Source organism: Sapajus apella, unplaced genomic scaffold (genome assembly GCF_009761245.1).
Source record: "Sapajus apella isolate SASKATOON/1434 unplaced genomic scaffold, GSC_monkey_1.0 scaffold11, whole genome shotgun sequence".
Taxonomy (NCBI): domain Eukaryota; kingdom Metazoa; phylum Chordata; class Mammalia; order Primates; family Cebidae; genus Sapajus; species Sapajus apella.
The window spans coordinates 5,699,318-5,715,938 of NW_022436951.1; the positions used below are offsets into that span (position 1 = coordinate 5,699,318).

At 38.8% G+C, this 16,621-nt stretch overlaps 1 protein-coding gene and 1 pseudogene across 5 annotated transcripts in view; one reads left to right on the forward strand and one right to left on the reverse strand.

The window, feature by feature from the left end:
* The window catches only part of CPLANE1 (ciliogenesis and planar polarity effector 1), a 162,439-nt gene that overhangs the window by 134,543 nt on the left and 11,275 nt on the right, over positions 1-16,621 (forward strand). For all 4 annotated transcript variants that reach the window (XM_032278933.1, XM_032278934.1, XM_032278935.1 and 1 more), the window contains 3 exons: positions 11,690-11,855; positions 14,809-14,867; positions 15,512-15,679. In XM_032278933.1, coding sequence (XP_032134824.1) covers positions 11,690-11,855; positions 14,809-14,867; positions 15,512-15,679 — 393 coding nt within the window. The remainder of the gene's footprint in view (positions 1-11,689; positions 11,856-14,808; positions 14,868-15,511; positions 15,680-16,621) is intronic.
* Positions 11,050-11,521, reverse strand: LOC116552445 (annotated as a pseudogene). Its single transcript, XR_004269380.1, has one exon. The product of XR_004269380.1 is annotated as a cytochrome c oxidase subunit NDUFA4 pseudogene (transcript).

A 16,621-nucleotide genomic window follows, 5' to 3' on the forward strand; every position in this document is an offset into this window, starting at 1 on the left:
AGAGATTATTTAGAGTATCTGGTGGAAGGAAATTTCTGAGTGGCAAAGCATTCAAGAGGAAGCAGAGCATAAAAGTTTGGAAAATTTGCAGCCTGACAGTACAATAGAAAAGAAAAACCCATTTTCTAGGGAGAAAGTAAAGTCCACTGCAGAAATTTGCATGAGTAATGAGGAGCCAAATGTTAATCACCAAGACAATGGGGAAGATATCTCCAGGGCATGTCAGAGATTTTCATGGGAGCCCCTCCCATCACAGGCCCAGAGGCCTAGGAGGAAAAAATGGTTTCCTGGACCAGGCCCAGGGCCCCCATGCTGTGTGCAGCCTAAGGACTTGGTGCCCTGCATCCTATCCTCTCTATTTGTGGCTAGAAGGGGCCAAAGTACAGCTCAGGCTGTGGCTTCAGAGGGTGTAAGCCCCAAGGCTTGGCAGCTTCCACGTGGTGTTGAACTTGTGGGTGAACAGAAGTCAAAAATTGAGGTTTGGGAACTTCCTCTTAGATTTCACAGGATGTATGGAAACACCAGGCAGAAGTCTGCTGCAAGGGCAGAGCTCTCATGGAGAACCTCTGCTAGGGCAGTGTGAAAAGGAAATGTGGGGTTAGAGCCTCCACATGGATTCTGCTTTGGGGCACTGCCTGGTGGAGCTGTGAGAAGAGAGCCATCGTCCTCCAAACCCCAAACCCCAGAGTGGTAGATTTCACTGGCAGCTTGTACCATGCACCTGGAAAAGCCACAGACCCTCAGTGCCAGCTGTGAAAGCAGCTGGGTCAGAGGGCTGTACCCCACAAAGCCATAGGGACAGAGCTGCCCAAGACCACGGGAACCTACCTCTTGCATTAGCGTGACCTAGATGTGAGACATGGAGTCAAAAGAGATCATTTTGGAACTTTAAGGTTTAATGACGGCCATATTGGATTTTGGACTTGCATAGGGCTGATGCCACTTGGTTTTGGCCAATTTCTCCCATTTAGACTGGGTGTTTTTACCCAGTGCCTGTACTTCCATTGTATTAAGGAAGTAACTAACTTGCTTTTGTTTTCAAAGGCTTAAAGGCAGAAGGGACTTGCCTTGTCTCAGATGAGACTTTGGACTGGACTTCTGAGTTAATGCTAGAATGAGTTAAGACTTTGTGGGACTGTTGGAAGGACATGATTGTGTTTTGAATTGTGAGGAAATGAGATTTGGAAGGGGCCTGGGCAGAATGATATGGTCTGGTTGTTTTTCCATCTTGAATTGTAGTTCCCATAATCCCCACATGTTGGTGGAGATAATTGAATCATGGAGTCGGTTTGCCCTGTCCTGTTCTTGTGATAGTAAGAAGACTATCTCATGAGATTGGTAGTTTCGTAAGGGGCTTCCCCCTTTGCTGGGTACTCATTCTCCTCCTTCCTGTCACCTTGTGAAGAAGGACATGTTTGCTTCCCCTTCTTCCATGATTGTAAGTTCCTTGAGGCCTCCCCAGCTGTGCTTAACTATGAGTTAATTAAACCTCTTTCCTTTATAAATTACCCAGTCTCAGGTATGTCTTTATTAGCAGTGTGAGAACAGACTAAACCATCCTCTCAGACCACAGAGGCATAAAAATAGAAATCAATACCAAGAAGACCTCTGTAAACCACATAATTACATGGAGACTAAGCAACTTGCTTCTGAATGACTCTTGGGTAAACAATGAAATTAAGGCAAAAATCAAAAAATTATTTGAAATAAATGAAAATGGAGACACAACATACCAAAATCTCTGGGATGCAGCAAAAGCAACATTAAGAGGAGAGTTTATAGCACTAAAGACCTACATCAAAAATTTAGAATGATCTCAAATTAGTGATCTAACATCATACCTAGAAGAACAAAAAAAAAAACAAGAACAAATTAATGCCAGAACTAGCAAAAAAAAAAAAAAAAAAAATAAGGAACTAAAATCGGAGCAGAAGTGAACAGAATTGAGAACCAAAAATCCATACATATAGTAAGAACACTATCTCATGAGATCTGATAGTTTTATAAGGGGCTGATAGTTTTATAAGAATCAAGAAAACCAAAAGTTGGTTATTTGAAAGGATAAACAAGATTGATAGACCACTAGCTAGATTAATAAAGAAAAAAAGAGAGAGGATCCAAATAGCACAATCAGAAAACAACAAAGGTGACATGACAACCAATCCCACAGAAATACAAAAGATCCTCAGAGACTATTATGAACACTTGTGTGCACAAAGTAGAAAATCTAGAGGCAATGGATAAATTCCTGGAAACACACAACCTCCCAAGATTGAATCAGGAAGAAATTTGAAACCCTGAACAAACCAATATGACGTCCTGAAATGGAATCAGTAATAAAAAACCCACCAACCAATAAAAGCCCCAGACCAGATGGATTCACAGCCAAATTCTGCCAGACATAAAAGAAGAGCTGGTAGAAGTTCTACTGAAACTCTTTCAAAAAATCAAGGAGGACAGACTCCTCCCCAGTTATTCTATGAAGGTGGCATCACCCTGATACCAAAACCTGGCAAAGATGCAAGGAAAAAAGAAAACTACAGGCCAATATCCCTGATTAACATAGAAGCAAAAATCTTCAACAAAATACAGCAAACCAAAATCAGCAGCACATCAAATTGTGGTGATTGTTAATTCACCATAATCAAGTAGGCCTAATTTCTGAGATGCAAGATTGGTTCAACATACACAAATCAATAAATGTGATTAAGAGCCATTAATGACAAACCAACAGACAAAATTTTACTGAATGAGCAAAAGCTGGAAGCATTCACCTTAAGAACTGTTACAAGACAAGGATGCTCACTCTTACCACTCCTATTTAACATAGTACTGGAAGTCCTAGACAGAGCTATTAGGTCAGAGAAATAAATGCAAGGCATCCAAATAGGAAAATAAGAATTCAGATTATTTCTTTTTTGTGACAATATGATTCTATATCTAGAAAACCTAAAGATTCCTCCAAAAGCCTTCTAGAACTGATAAATGACTTCATTAAAGTTTCAGGATACAAAATCAATGTAAAAAAATCAGTAGCATTTCTATATACCAATACATTCAAGCTGAGAACCAAAGCAAGAATAGTGTCCCATTTACAGTAGACACACACACACACACACACACACACACACACACACACACTTCTAAACGAAGAGGTGAGAAATCTCAGCAAGGACAACTACAAAACACTTATGAAAGAAATCATAGATGACATAAAAGAAAAAAAGGAAGGCATCCCATGTTCACAGATTAAAAAATTCAGTATCCTTAAAATGACCATACTGCCCAAAGCAATCTATAGATACAACACTATTTCTATCAAACTACCAATGCCATTTTAAATAGAATTAGAAAAAAGCTGTTCTAAAATTCATATGGAACCATAAAAGGGTCCGAATGGCCAAAGAAATCCTAAGCCAAAAGAACAAAGCCAGAGGCATCACATTACCTGCCTTCAAATTATGCAAGGTTACAGTGACCAAAACAGCATGATACTGGTACAGAAATGGACATACAAACCGATGGAACAGAATAGAGAACTCAGAAATAAAGCTGCACACCTACAGCCTTCTGATCTTTGACAAAGTTTACAAAAATTGTGGGAAAAGATGGGGAAATGACTCCTTCTAAAGGCTGTGAGAGAGTTGGTTAGCCATATGCAGAAGAATGAAACTGGACCTTTCACCATCGACAAAAATTAACACAGATGGATAAAACATTTAATTATAAGACCTCAAACCATAAGAATCCTAGAAGAAACCTAGGAAATACCATTCTGGACACTGGCCTTGGGAAATAATTTATGACTAAGTCCTCAAAAGCTGTTGTAACAAAAACAAAAATTGACAAGTGGGATATAATTAAAGAGCTTCTGAACAGCAAAATAATCAACAGAATAAACAGACAACCTACATAATAGGAGAAAATATTTACAACTTAGGCATCCAACAAAGATCTAATGTGCAGAATCTATAAAGAACTTTAACAATTGAATAAACAGAAAACACATATATTAAAAAGTGGGCAAAAGACGTACAAACAACTCTCGAAGACATTATTTTTGTTCATTATTATTGAATAAACTAAATATTTAGTTATTGAAAGTACAAGACCTCATTATTTTCTGGTAATAGTATTTTTCTATTAACCAGAAAATATTGTACAAAAAGGAAAAACAATTCCACTAATTACTATTTAATTATCTGCTGTATTATATATAACCTTATATTAAGATCATGTTAAACCCTAACTTCCTAAACTAATGTATTTAGTTGCCTTCAATCATTTTGTTAAGCTAATGATCATGTTAACAATAGTCTATTAAATGTCAATAATTACAATAAAAATTAAATATTGGCTGGATGCGGTAACTCACACCTGTAATCTCAGTACTTTCCAGGCTGAGGTGGGAGGATCATTTGAGCTTAGGAATTTGAGACTAGCCTGGGGAACATAGCAAAACCTCATGTCTATACAAAATATTTTTCCAGGCACGGTGGCTCACGCCTGTAATTCCAGCACTTTGAGAGGCTGAGGCAGGTGGATCACCTGAGTTCAGGAGTTCGAGTCCAGCCTGCCCAACATGGCGAAACCCCATCTCTACTAAAAATACAAAAAATTATCCAGGCGTGGTGGTGGGTGCCTGTAATCCCAGCTACTCGGGAGGCTGAGGCAGGAGAATCACTTGAACCCAGGAGGCAGAGGTTGCAATGAGCTGAGATCATGCTACTGCACTCCAGCCTGGGTGACAAGAGTGAAACTCTGTCTCAAAAATATATATTACTATTATTAATTAAAAAAAATTAAATATGGTTTTTGCTTTTGGAGATAGAGCTCTAAGACCAAGTAATATCAGTGTTTATGAGTGCTCAGGGGAAGAAAATCTGAAAGAAGGCAATCACAGCAGTTCTTATGTTTATAAGTAAAGGGCAAGGAAGGAATTAGATGTATCTAGAATTTGAGCATTAGAAGGGGAGAGTGGGACTAGCTGAGTGTGGAGACCAGAGGTAATAACTGAGTTCAACCTATTGACAAGTAGTAAGGGGGTGATCAGAAAGCACTTTTTTTCTTTACTATTTGCTTCAGGGATAACCGATTTAATATCTGTTAACCTCCCCATCCCCCAAGTAACTGCATTCTGGGATTTCAACTTTTCTTCCAATTCTGAAACCTGTTTTCTGCACTTAAAAAATGAAAGATTACAGGTTATCAAAAACAAAATATGTTGAGAAAGTACTCGTTACTTCTTCGACTTATATTTTTAACTGCCTTGAAACTATTTCTGTGTATTCTTCTATCCAGACAGACATTCACTGCAACTTATAACATGAAAAATGTAAGCAAGGATATATAACTGTTTCAGTGAACAGATTTGGTGAAGTGCCTTCTGTTTTAGGACTTTTAAGTTCATCACATTTTGTTGACTTCTGACATTCCTTTTTTCCTAGATTGGAAGAAAGATCTGCTTATGTAGTTTGTTTTTAAAATGTGCCAAATGCCGGCACATTAACAAGATTTTTAAAAATAAAATTGTATAAAACATTTAATATATTGGTCTTTTGGGGGAATTAAATGCATCACCACTGCATTACACTGTATCACAACTGTATTACAGCTTCATTAACATCAACTGGTTTGCTTTCATAACATTTCTGAGGAATCCGTTCTGTTTGCAGAGGTTCAAGAGAAAGGCCTGTTGAGAAGTTGTCTAGTTCCTTTTGTATATTTACAAATGCTTTATTCACATTGTTAACTTTTTCATTATTCATAATGTTTATGTTAAGATTAGTGGTAACTGGCTTTGCTAAGTCATTTTGGCTGGCTATGTGAAATACACTCTTGGACTTCTGCCCCGTTAATTTGTTTTTGGCCTTTGTCTTTGATAAGCACATGCAGGTTCTTTTTTTCTTTTTAAACTAATTTCCATAGGTTTGGGGGGAACAGGTGGTATTTGGTTACATGAGTTAAGTTCGTTAGTGGTAAATTGTGAGATTTTGGTGTACTTATCACCTGAGCAATATATACTGTACCCAGTTTATAGTCTTTTATTCCTCACCCACCTCCCACACTTTCCCTCAAGTTCCTGAAGTCCACTGTATCATTTTTATGCCTTTGCATCCTCATAGCTTAGTTCCCACTTATGAGTGAGAACATATGATGTTTGGTTTTCCCTTCCCAATTTATTTTGCTTAGGATAATGGTCTCCAGTTCTATCCAGGTTGCTGTGAATGCCATTATTTCATTCCTTTTTATGGCTGAATAGTATGATGTGTATATGTATACCACAATTTCTTTATCCACTCATTGCTTGATGAGCATTTGGGCTGGTACCATATTTTTGCAATTGCGAATTGTGCTGCTATAAACATGCATGTGCAAGTATCTTTTTCATATAATGACTTATTTTCCTCTGGGTAGATACCCAGTAGTGGGATTACTGGATCAAATGGTAGTTCTACTTTTAGTTCTTTGAGGAATCTCCACACTGTTCTCCATAGTGGTTATACTACAGTCCCACCGGCAGTGTAAAAGTGTTCTCTTTCACCACATTCCTGCCAACATCTATTATTTTTTGATTCTTTGATTATGTCCATTCTCACTGTAGTAAGGTGCTGTCTTTGCATTGTGGATTTGATTTGGATTTCCCTGAACATTAATGATGTTGAGCATTTTTTCATATGTTTGTTGGCGATTTGTATATCTTTTGTGAGTTGTCTCTTTATGTCTTTAGCATATTGTTTTGATGGGATTGCTTTCTCTTGCTTATTTGGGTTATTTGTATATTCTGGATATTAAACCTTTGTTGGATGTGTAGATTGTGGAGATTTTCTCCCACTCTGTGGATTGTTTACTCTGCTGATTGTTTCTTCTGCTGTGTAGAAACTTTTTAGTTTAAGTTCCACATATTTATCATTGTTTTGTTGCATTTGCTTTTGGGTTCTTGGTCATGAAATCTTACCTAAGCCAATGTCTAGAAGGGTTTTTCCTGTGTTATCTTCCAGAGTTTTTATGGTTTCAGGTCTTCATCTTGAGTTGATTTTTATATAAGGTGAGAGATAAGGATCCAGTTTCATTCTTCTACATGCGACTTGCCAATTATTTCAGCACCATTTGTTGAATGGGGTGTCCTTTCCCCCTTTATGTTTTTGTTTGTTTTGTCGAAGATCAGTTGGCTGTAAGTATTTGGGTTTATTTCTGGGTTCTCTATTCTGTTCTATTGGTCTATGTGCCTATTTTTATACCAGTACCATGCTGTTTTGGTGACTATGGCCTTATAGTATAAAGTCATAATGTGATGCCTCCAGATGTATTCTTTTTGCTTGGTCTTTCTTTGGCTATACGGGCTCTCTTTTTTTGGTTCCATATGAATTTTCAGATTGTCTTTTCTAGTTCTGCGAGGAATGATGGTGGGGTGGTTGTTGGTGGTGGTGGTGGCCTTTTTTTTTTTTTTTAAGATGGAATCTCACTTTGTTGCCCAGGCTGGAGTGCAGTAGCATAGTCTCAGCTCACTGCAACCTCCACCTCCTGGGTTCAAGCAATTTTCCTGGCTTAGCCTACATAGTAGCTGCGATTACAGGTGTGTGCCACCATGCCCAGCTAATTTTTGCATTTTTAGTAGAGATGGGGTTTTGCCATGTTGGGCAGACTGGTCTCGAACTCCTGACCTCAGGTGATCCATCCACCTTGGCCACCCAAAGTGCTGTGATTACAGGCGTGAGCCACTGCGCCTGTTCCTGGTGGTAGTAGTTTGACAGGAATTGCACTGAATTTGTAGACTGCATTTGGCAGTATGGTCATTTTCAAAATATTGAGTCTACCCATCCATGAGCATGGGATGTGTTTCCATTTGTTTTTGTCATCTATGATTTCTTTCAGCAGTGATGCACGCATGCAGGTTCTTCTGCTCCAGATGAGGTCATCTGCATGCAGCACAGGGCTTTAAAATAGAAATTAGAGCCAGTTAGAAGACTTACTTCAGTAGTTTAGAGATGAGGTGATCAGAATGGAGACTGTAGGGTAATAGGTACAAGTAAACACTTGGAGGCTATCAGGTGGGAAGAGTGATAGCTTTTCTACTTGGGTGACTGAGTTGATGGTGATTTCTTTAGCAGGAAAAAGAATGCAGAGGCAACATGGGGAAACCCTGTCTCTACCAAAAATATAAAAATTAGCCAGTCTCATAACCCAATCTCAAAAAAAAATTTTAATAAAAATATTTTTTAAATGCTATATTGTATTAATTTTGCTTCCTTCCCTAAGAAGGACATAATATATCTTTTGTTTGTTTATTTTTTGAGGCAGGATCTCACTCCGTCACCTAGGCTGGCATGATAGTGGCTTATTACAGCTTCAACCTCCCCAGGCTTAGTTGATCTTAGCCTCCAAGTAGCTGGGACCACAGGTGTGTACCACTGCCCCCAGCTTATTTTTACGGTTTTGGTAGAGACAAGGTTTCAAAAACACAAATAAGTAAATTAATTAATTTAATTAAATTAAATAATGGCCCGGCACAGTGGCTCACGCCTGTAATCCCAGCACTTTGGGAGGCTGAGGTGGGCAGATCACCTGAGATCAAGAGTTCGAGACCAGCCTAGCTAACATGATGACGCCAAGTGTGGTGGTGCATGCCTGTAATCCCAGCTACTTGGGAGACTGAGGCAGGAGAATCACTTGAACCCAGGAGGCAGAGGTTGCAGTGAGCCGAGATCATGCCATTGCACTCCAGCTTGGGCAATAAGAGTGAACTCTGATTCAAAGAAAAAAAAATTAAATAAAAAGAGAATGCAGTTTTAGATATAAGGTAGCAGAAGAACATCAAGTGGTAATATTCATTGGTACATTAGTTTTAATTCCTCTGCAAAGCAGATGGGATTTTGATGAGCAAGGGATTTACTTGGAGAAATGCCTGTGAGAGAAAAAGGGGTGATGCCATAAAATTGGAGACAGCCATCAGACTGCAGTGCTGATGTAGATGTGACCCTGTGCTGGGGGTCCCCAAAATCACCTTCAGGTTCAGAAATCCCCTAGGAGGATGCACAGAACTCAGCATGTAATTTTCATGGCTATAATTTATCATAACAGGAGGCAAAAGGTACATGGAGTAAATTCTGGGGAAACCAGGCACAAACTTTTAAGAAACTTTTCCCAGTGGAGTCTCATAGAATGCACTTAATTCTTCCAGCAACAAGTTGTGACAGCTTGTGTGAAATGTCTACCAGGCAAGCCCATTAGAAACTCAGTGCCTTGGGTTTTACTGGGGGGATACTGCCTGGCACATATTAAGATTCCAGACTCCCAAAAGGAAAGCAGATACTCAAAATAAACCACATTGTTTGTATTTGTGACTTGTCTTCTGTTTAGGAGGGTGTCTTCTTCATACACTGGGTGATGCATCTGTCCCAACTCCCCATCTTTTACACTTGATCTTAGCCAAAAGGCCAGGAAGCGACACCCCATCTCTTAAAAAAGAATTTTTTTTTAATTTTCTTTTTTGGAGATGGAGGGATGCTACTTTGCCCAAGCTGGGCTTGAACTCACAATTGTCCCACTTCAGCCTCCCAAGTAACTGGGACTACAGGTGCATGCCAGTGCACCTGGCCGCAAATTCCCATTTTGCACCACCAATTTTCTCAGACCACTCCTAGTACATGTGTGTTAGTTCAGATCCTCCAGGAAGCTAATCCCACCTTAGTTTCTGCTTTACTGGGGGAAATGCTTGTAAGAGAATAGGGGAGTGCGGGGAAGAAGTAAGGAAAAGCATCAGACTACGATGGAGCTCTGAGCCCTCCCTGTAAAGGAGAGAAGGAAAGAGGGTAGGGGAGACAGAGCCTCAGTACACTGTGTAGTTGTAAGAATGTGTCAGCCAGGTCAATGGTAAGTAGTAAGGAAAACATCAGACTACGATGCAGCTCTGAGCCCTCCCTGTAAAGGAGGGGGAAGAAAAGAGGGTAGAGGAGACAGAGTCTCAGTACGCTGTGTAGTTGTAAGAATGTTTCAGCCAGGTCAATGGTAAGTAGTAAGGAAAAGCATCAGACTATGATGCAGCTCTGAGCCTTCCCTGTAAAGGAGGGGGAAGGAAAGAGGGTAGAGGAGACAGAGGCTCAGTACACTGTGTAGTTGTAAGAATGTTTCAGCCAGGTCAATGGTAGGACCTCAGGCCAAAGTCACCCACACAGTCACCTGTGTCTTGCAGGAATGGGCCTTTCACAATATCCCTGCCATGCTGAGTCCCTTAATTTGGGCCATACTATAGGAAGTGTGGCATGAGCCTAAGCATAGGAGTAGATCCAGAAGGGCAGCTGTTGGAAGTCACCTCTGTGTCAGAAGTTTTTTGGTTTTTTGAGACAGTCTTCCTCTGTTACCCAGGCTTGAATGCAGTGGCGTGATCACTGCTCATGGCAGCTTCAACCTCCCAGGCTCAAGCGATCCTCCCACCCACCTCAGCCTCCTGAGTAGCTGAGACTACAGGCATATGCCATTACACCTGGCTAATTTTTGTGTTTTTTGTAAAGATGGTGTCTCATCATCTTACCCCGGCTGGTCTTGAATGCCTGGGTTAAAGCAGTCCACCTGCCTTGGCCTCCCAAAGTTCTGGGATTACAGTCGTGAGCCACTGAGCCAGCCCTATATTAGAAGTTTTGAAAGTTATAGAGATAGTGCAGGGAATAAATTATATTAATAGATGAAGAAGTCAAAAAGGATTTACATGATGTGATTATTATGCATTGCATACTTGTATCAAAATATCTCATGTACCCTGTAAATATGTACCCACAAAAATTTAAATGTTTTTTTAAAAAGCCAAAAAGAAAACCTTTAAGACATTAATTTTAAAACAGTGAGCAGAGAAGAAAGGAGCCAATGCAGGAGGCTACATAGTGTTTTGAGAGTTAGGAAAAGACCCAGGGAAGATAGAGTTTAAAGAAGAAGGGAAAAGAGTTTAAAGCAAATGTTATAAAGAAATTGTAAGTGAGCTTTCTGAGTCCATTTTTAGTGGATTTCAGGTAACAAATTGGAGTGAGTTGACTAGAGATTATAAGTATATACTACTTTTTTTTTTTCAAGTTTCAGTTATTTATTAATCAGTGTAATCACCAATAGATTACATTAACATGATTTCATGCATTTAGAGAAGAAATATTTCCTGGTTCAGTGGAAAATTGTGTGGATGGCTTCTGGAAGACCTTCATTTTAAAGCAGCTTTACATTTCATTTAGAAATCTGGATGTTCTTTCTTCAGTTTGCTATAATCCACATTCACTGAGTAGAACTTGTATTGATCATTGGGACCCAGTTTGTTCCAGGGCTCTGGGTTATTCTTTTTGTCCCAGCAAACACCTGGATTGAACAGTGTCAAACGCAAGAGATACAGGGCTGCTCCACCACCTCCAGCTCCAATAAATACAAAGAGGGGGATCAAGCTCGGATGCTTCTTGGCCTGACCTAAGATGTGGCGGAGGATGTTTGCGGTAGAGACCTTCAATTGGAAAGAAGAAAATGAGCCCAGCCACCAGGCCCTGGGCTAAGTAGTATCTGCACTGACACTGTGCGGACTTCCAAAGTTACCTCGTATATACTACTTTCCAAGACAGGGAAAAATCTTTCCAGATAAATAGTGTGTAGTCATGATATATCTTATCTGCATAACAAGTTTAAAAGCAAATGATGTCTTGCTTGTTAAATTTCTCAGAATTCAGCATTCTTCTGGCAGACATCTGCAAAGAGCTGACAAGGAAAGAAGAAAGATTCGAGCCTGGATGAAAAGAAAACGAAAAGAAAGAATGGCGAAGTACTTAAATGAGCTGGCAGAAAAGAGAGGGCAAGAACATGATCCTTTCTGTCCCAGAAGTAATCCAGTAAGTCTGCAGTGTCAGGGGTAATGTAATGGAATTATAGAATATGTGTAATTACTTTCCTGTCAAATTTTCAAGAAAAGGATTAACATAATTTGGATACATTTTTAATTTGGCATATAGAAAAGACAACGTTTTACTTAAGTCAGGAAAAGCTAAGGAATTACCTTAAAATGTTGCAGGATATTGTGCTAACTAAGTTATACTGAATTATCTTAAATATTTTTTTGTCCCCCAGGCTAATTAATGATGGCTGTAGCATTTTAACAAAAGGAGGCGGTCGAGTGATTGGGTGACCAACTGGAGTTGTTCCTTTCCTTTTTTTTTTTTTTTGAGACAGAGTCTTCCTCTGTTGCCTAGGCTGGAGTGCAGTGGCACAATCTAGGCTCACTGCAACCTCCGCCTCCCAGGTTTAAGCGATTCTCCTGCCTCAGCCACCCAAGTAGCTGGGACTACAGGCGCATGCCACAACACCTGGCTAATTTTTTTTATTTTTAGTAGAGACAGGGTTTCACTGTGTTAGCCAGGATGCTCTTGATCTCCTGACCTCGTGATCCACCCGCCTCAGCCTCCCAAAGTACTGGAATTACAAGTGTGAGCCACTGCATCTGGCCGTTCCTTTAATTTTCAATAAGAGTCAATGGCAGTTGAAACAATGGACTATGTGTATTAAAGCCATTTTAAAAACTCATTTTTAAAATTAAAAACATTTTCTAGGCCTGCTCTCTTGCTTAGTTTATGACATTTATTTGCTTAAAAAACTTTGAGGCTGGGTATGGTGGCTCAGGCTTATAGTCCCAGCACTTTTGGAGACCAAAGTGAGAGGATGACTTGAGACCAAGAGTTGAGAACATCTTGGGGAACATAGTGAGACCTCATCCCTACAACAACCACAAAAAATTAGCCAGGTGTGATGGCACACACCTATAGTCACAGAACTCAAGAGGCTGAGGCAGGAGGATCATTTCAGTCCAGAAGTTTGAGGCTGTATTGAGTGGTGATCTCACCACTGCACTCCAGCCTGGGCGACAAAGCCAGCCTCTGTGTCTACAAATAAAGCAGAAGCTAACAAATAAAAGAAAACTTCAATTTTCTGTCCATAAGTTACCTACAAAGAATAAAAATATATATATATATATATATATATAGTCCAATTAGGTACCAAGAGAACAATGTCACTTCTGTGTGTGTGTGTGTGTTTTTTTTTTTTTTCCCATTTATTTATTTTATTGCATTTTAGGTTTTGGGGTACATGTGAAGAATATGCAAAATTGTTGCATAGGAACACACGTGGCAGTTGTTTTTTAACTGTCTTTAAAACTGTCAGCATTTATTTACTGAGCCCTAAGTATGGACATCACGATCGCTAGGTCAGGTATATTTTTCTTCAGATGGTAAAACAAAGCAGTGTTACTTTGATAGTCAACATTACTATGAAAATTACATTTAGATTACAGTTTATCTTTTAATCTGAAATAAAATACAATATCCCTTCATTTTTTCAGCATTATTAGGAAAACAAATTCTTTAGGTGAATTTTCCAGATTAACTGTCCCATTAAAACACCAAATGGTGCAAAAGTAGGTAAACTATTGTTTAAAGTGTACAATGTACTTACCTGTCTCTGAAAAGAGCATATTGGTGTTAACATAATATTTTCTTGATAGCCCAGGAGACATGGTAGTGACCTCTAGGGCTACTGAGGTACGTGACCAGAATCTTAAAGTGCGTGCATGTGTATTTTGAGTATGTGTGTATGTGTGTGTGTTCCCCCTCCCTATGCAGAATGGGTTCTGACGTCACCTTTTCTGTCAGTGAAGTAAATACCCAAGATGGTTAGAATTGTGTCCAAATTTAGAATATATTGGCCAGGAATGGTGGCTCATGTCTGTAATCCCAGCACTTTGGGAGGCCGAGATAGGAGGATCACCTGAGGACCAGGAATTCAACATCAGCCTAGGCAACATAGTTGAGACCTCATCTCTACAAAAAAAGAAGAAAATGAAAATTAGCTAGGCATGGTGGGCCATGCCTATAGTACTAACTACTCAAAGTGAGAAAATCAGTTGTGCCCAGGAGTTTGAGGTTATAGTGAGCTGTGATCATGCCACTGCATTCCAGCCTGGATAACAGAGTGAGCTCTTGAACTAAATGAACAAGCTCTAAGGATATAAGAACTGCTTGGTTCATAGATTTTGTGGTCTCATTCAAGATTGCAAACAGTTGTTGTTTTGTTTTTTAACTTCTATTTTAGTAAAGGGATGGGATTAGTGAGGTGTTAATGTAATTAAAATTTTCATTTGAATTTCTATTAGAAATCAGCAAGACCCTTAATTTGTTAGTGACTACTTCTCTACAGGACCTCGAAAAGTGAATTTACTTCTGAGTATCTATTTTTATATACATAATTGTGTGTGAAAAGAACCTCACATGTAACTCGTACCAATAGTTCTTAATGTTCTGGAATAATACGTATGTGTCTGACATTAGTTGTTTGCTTTCTGGTGTATAACTTGAAGAGTTTACAAGTCACAGTCAATGCACTGTAGTAGGTTTCTGATAAACATTTTAAAACATAAAAATGATTATTTAAAATGTCTAATTTCTGCTTTATTAACAAGCTCTTTGTGAGATTAATCAAAAGATTGAGTACAAAGCATAGATGCTTCCACCTAAAATGTTCCTACTTTCCATTTTTAGAGCAGCCAATAAGGTCCTCTCCTTATTCAGTAAAATATATTAATTGAACTAGTAAAATAGATTTTGCATTCCATTTATTAAATTGGTTTTTAATTACATGATGTTTTAATTTAACATTTTTATGTTTTGTGCTAGAGTAGGACGCTTCATCAAATACAACAGTGTTTTATACTGTTTTCTAAATAACAGAATTTTGTCTAATGGTTTAATTATTTGGATTGAACAATAATAAACCAACTGGATATTTCTTACGCAGCTTTACATGACTTCAAGGGAAATCAGGTTGAGTCAAAAGATGAAGCATGAAAAAGACAGGTGAGTTTGGTAGCGATAACCCGGTGCGCTCTCTCTAACTTCCTTACCTGAGTCATAGATTAATGCCTTAGGAATTCTGTTTTCACAATAGTCTCTTTTTTGTCAATAAATAGAAAATTATGGGAGATATCACTGCAAGGAAAATGATGAGACTCACCAGCCTTTTTACAAATTTGCTTTCAAATATTATGTGTTTCATTCAGTTTTTATGGCTTTATTTCTGCTGTTCTCCCTTTCCCAACCCAGATATGTACATCCATTTGGGAAATGCTCCAGAGACTATAACTCCAAGTACCTTTAATAATACTGCCTTATCATTTTCAGAAGTCTGATGAATAGAAGGATGTGAGAAGCATTGAAGAAAGAAAATGCTAGGTGAAATTAGCTGGGCGTGGTGGTGGGCGCCTGTAATCCCAGCTACTTGGGAGGCTGAGGCAGGAGAATTGCTTGAACCTGGGAGGTGGAGGTTGCAGTGAGCCAAGATTGCACCATTGTACTCCAGCCTGGGTGACAAGAGTGAAACTCTGTCTTTAAAAAAAAAAAAAACAAGAAAGAAAATGCCAGGTGTTCTTCAAACACTGTATTCCCTCTGGGTAGATGAACTGAAAGTGACTCTTAGTAAATGATGTTTAATTTATCTACAGATTGCTGCTCTCTCAACACTACACTCGTCGAATCTCACAAGCATACAGTCTGATGAATGAACTGTTATCTGAGTCAGTACAGCTACCAACAACTGCATGGAAACCATTGCCTAACAAATCCAGCCCTGCTCAGTTTTCCAGATATCAACACTGCCCTTCTCCAAGAGGGTAAGACAAGGTTTGACATGCCATTTGGCAAGATAATGTAAGGCTTGATAAGAAGAAATGTAGCACTTTTGTGACCTAAGTTCAGTGCATTTGCATTTACCCTGCCTAGAGTTGTGATGGTAAAGTGAAGGAAAAAAGTAACCTCATAATTATGAGGTCTTTATGCATTGATAGAATCACCAAGGAAAAAGGCAAAAATTGTGTTACATTTCTCACTAAGCTTACAGAGCATTTAGGTATACCAGAAGTATGAAATTTGATATCTGTGCAGTCCAGTTTTCTTTTACTTAGTTGTTGTTAATAATTACCTCGGTAATTCGTCTCCTGACTGCTCCCCCTATTTTCCCACTTGTCATCTTCTCTCTTGCAGAAACAGCCAGGTCCCCAGCTGCTTACCACTTCCCTTTCTGCTACCTGCCCCTGACCTGCCCATTTATGCTCATTCAACTGTAGTTACTATTATGTATTTTACTTTAATCACCTGCAGAGGGCTTAGATATGAGTTAATTAGGCAGGAATTAATTATATACATAGAATGCTGAAGAAAACTACTCAAGTATAAAATTTCTTATATATGGCCAACAAACATGCAAAGTTCTATTAATATTTGTTGGTGATCATAAGGTGAACATGAATTGGAGTACAGTATTGTTAAGAATCACCACCTTTGACAAAATAAATTATTAGAATTGTAAACATAATCACATAATTTAAGAGCCTAGAGGATATACTAGCAACACAAACCCAGATGTAATTAGATCATTTGTGTGTGTAATGTGGAGTTTACTTCAAATGCCAAAGATTCCTGTTGAGACTTTTCTAGAATAAAGCAGGGATGAAATACATATATAACTGTCCAATATATGGAGAATTTGAAATGGAGAGTGAGATAACCACAAAAATTTTTTGTGAAAAAAATGAGGTTTGAGGTACGAGATGCAA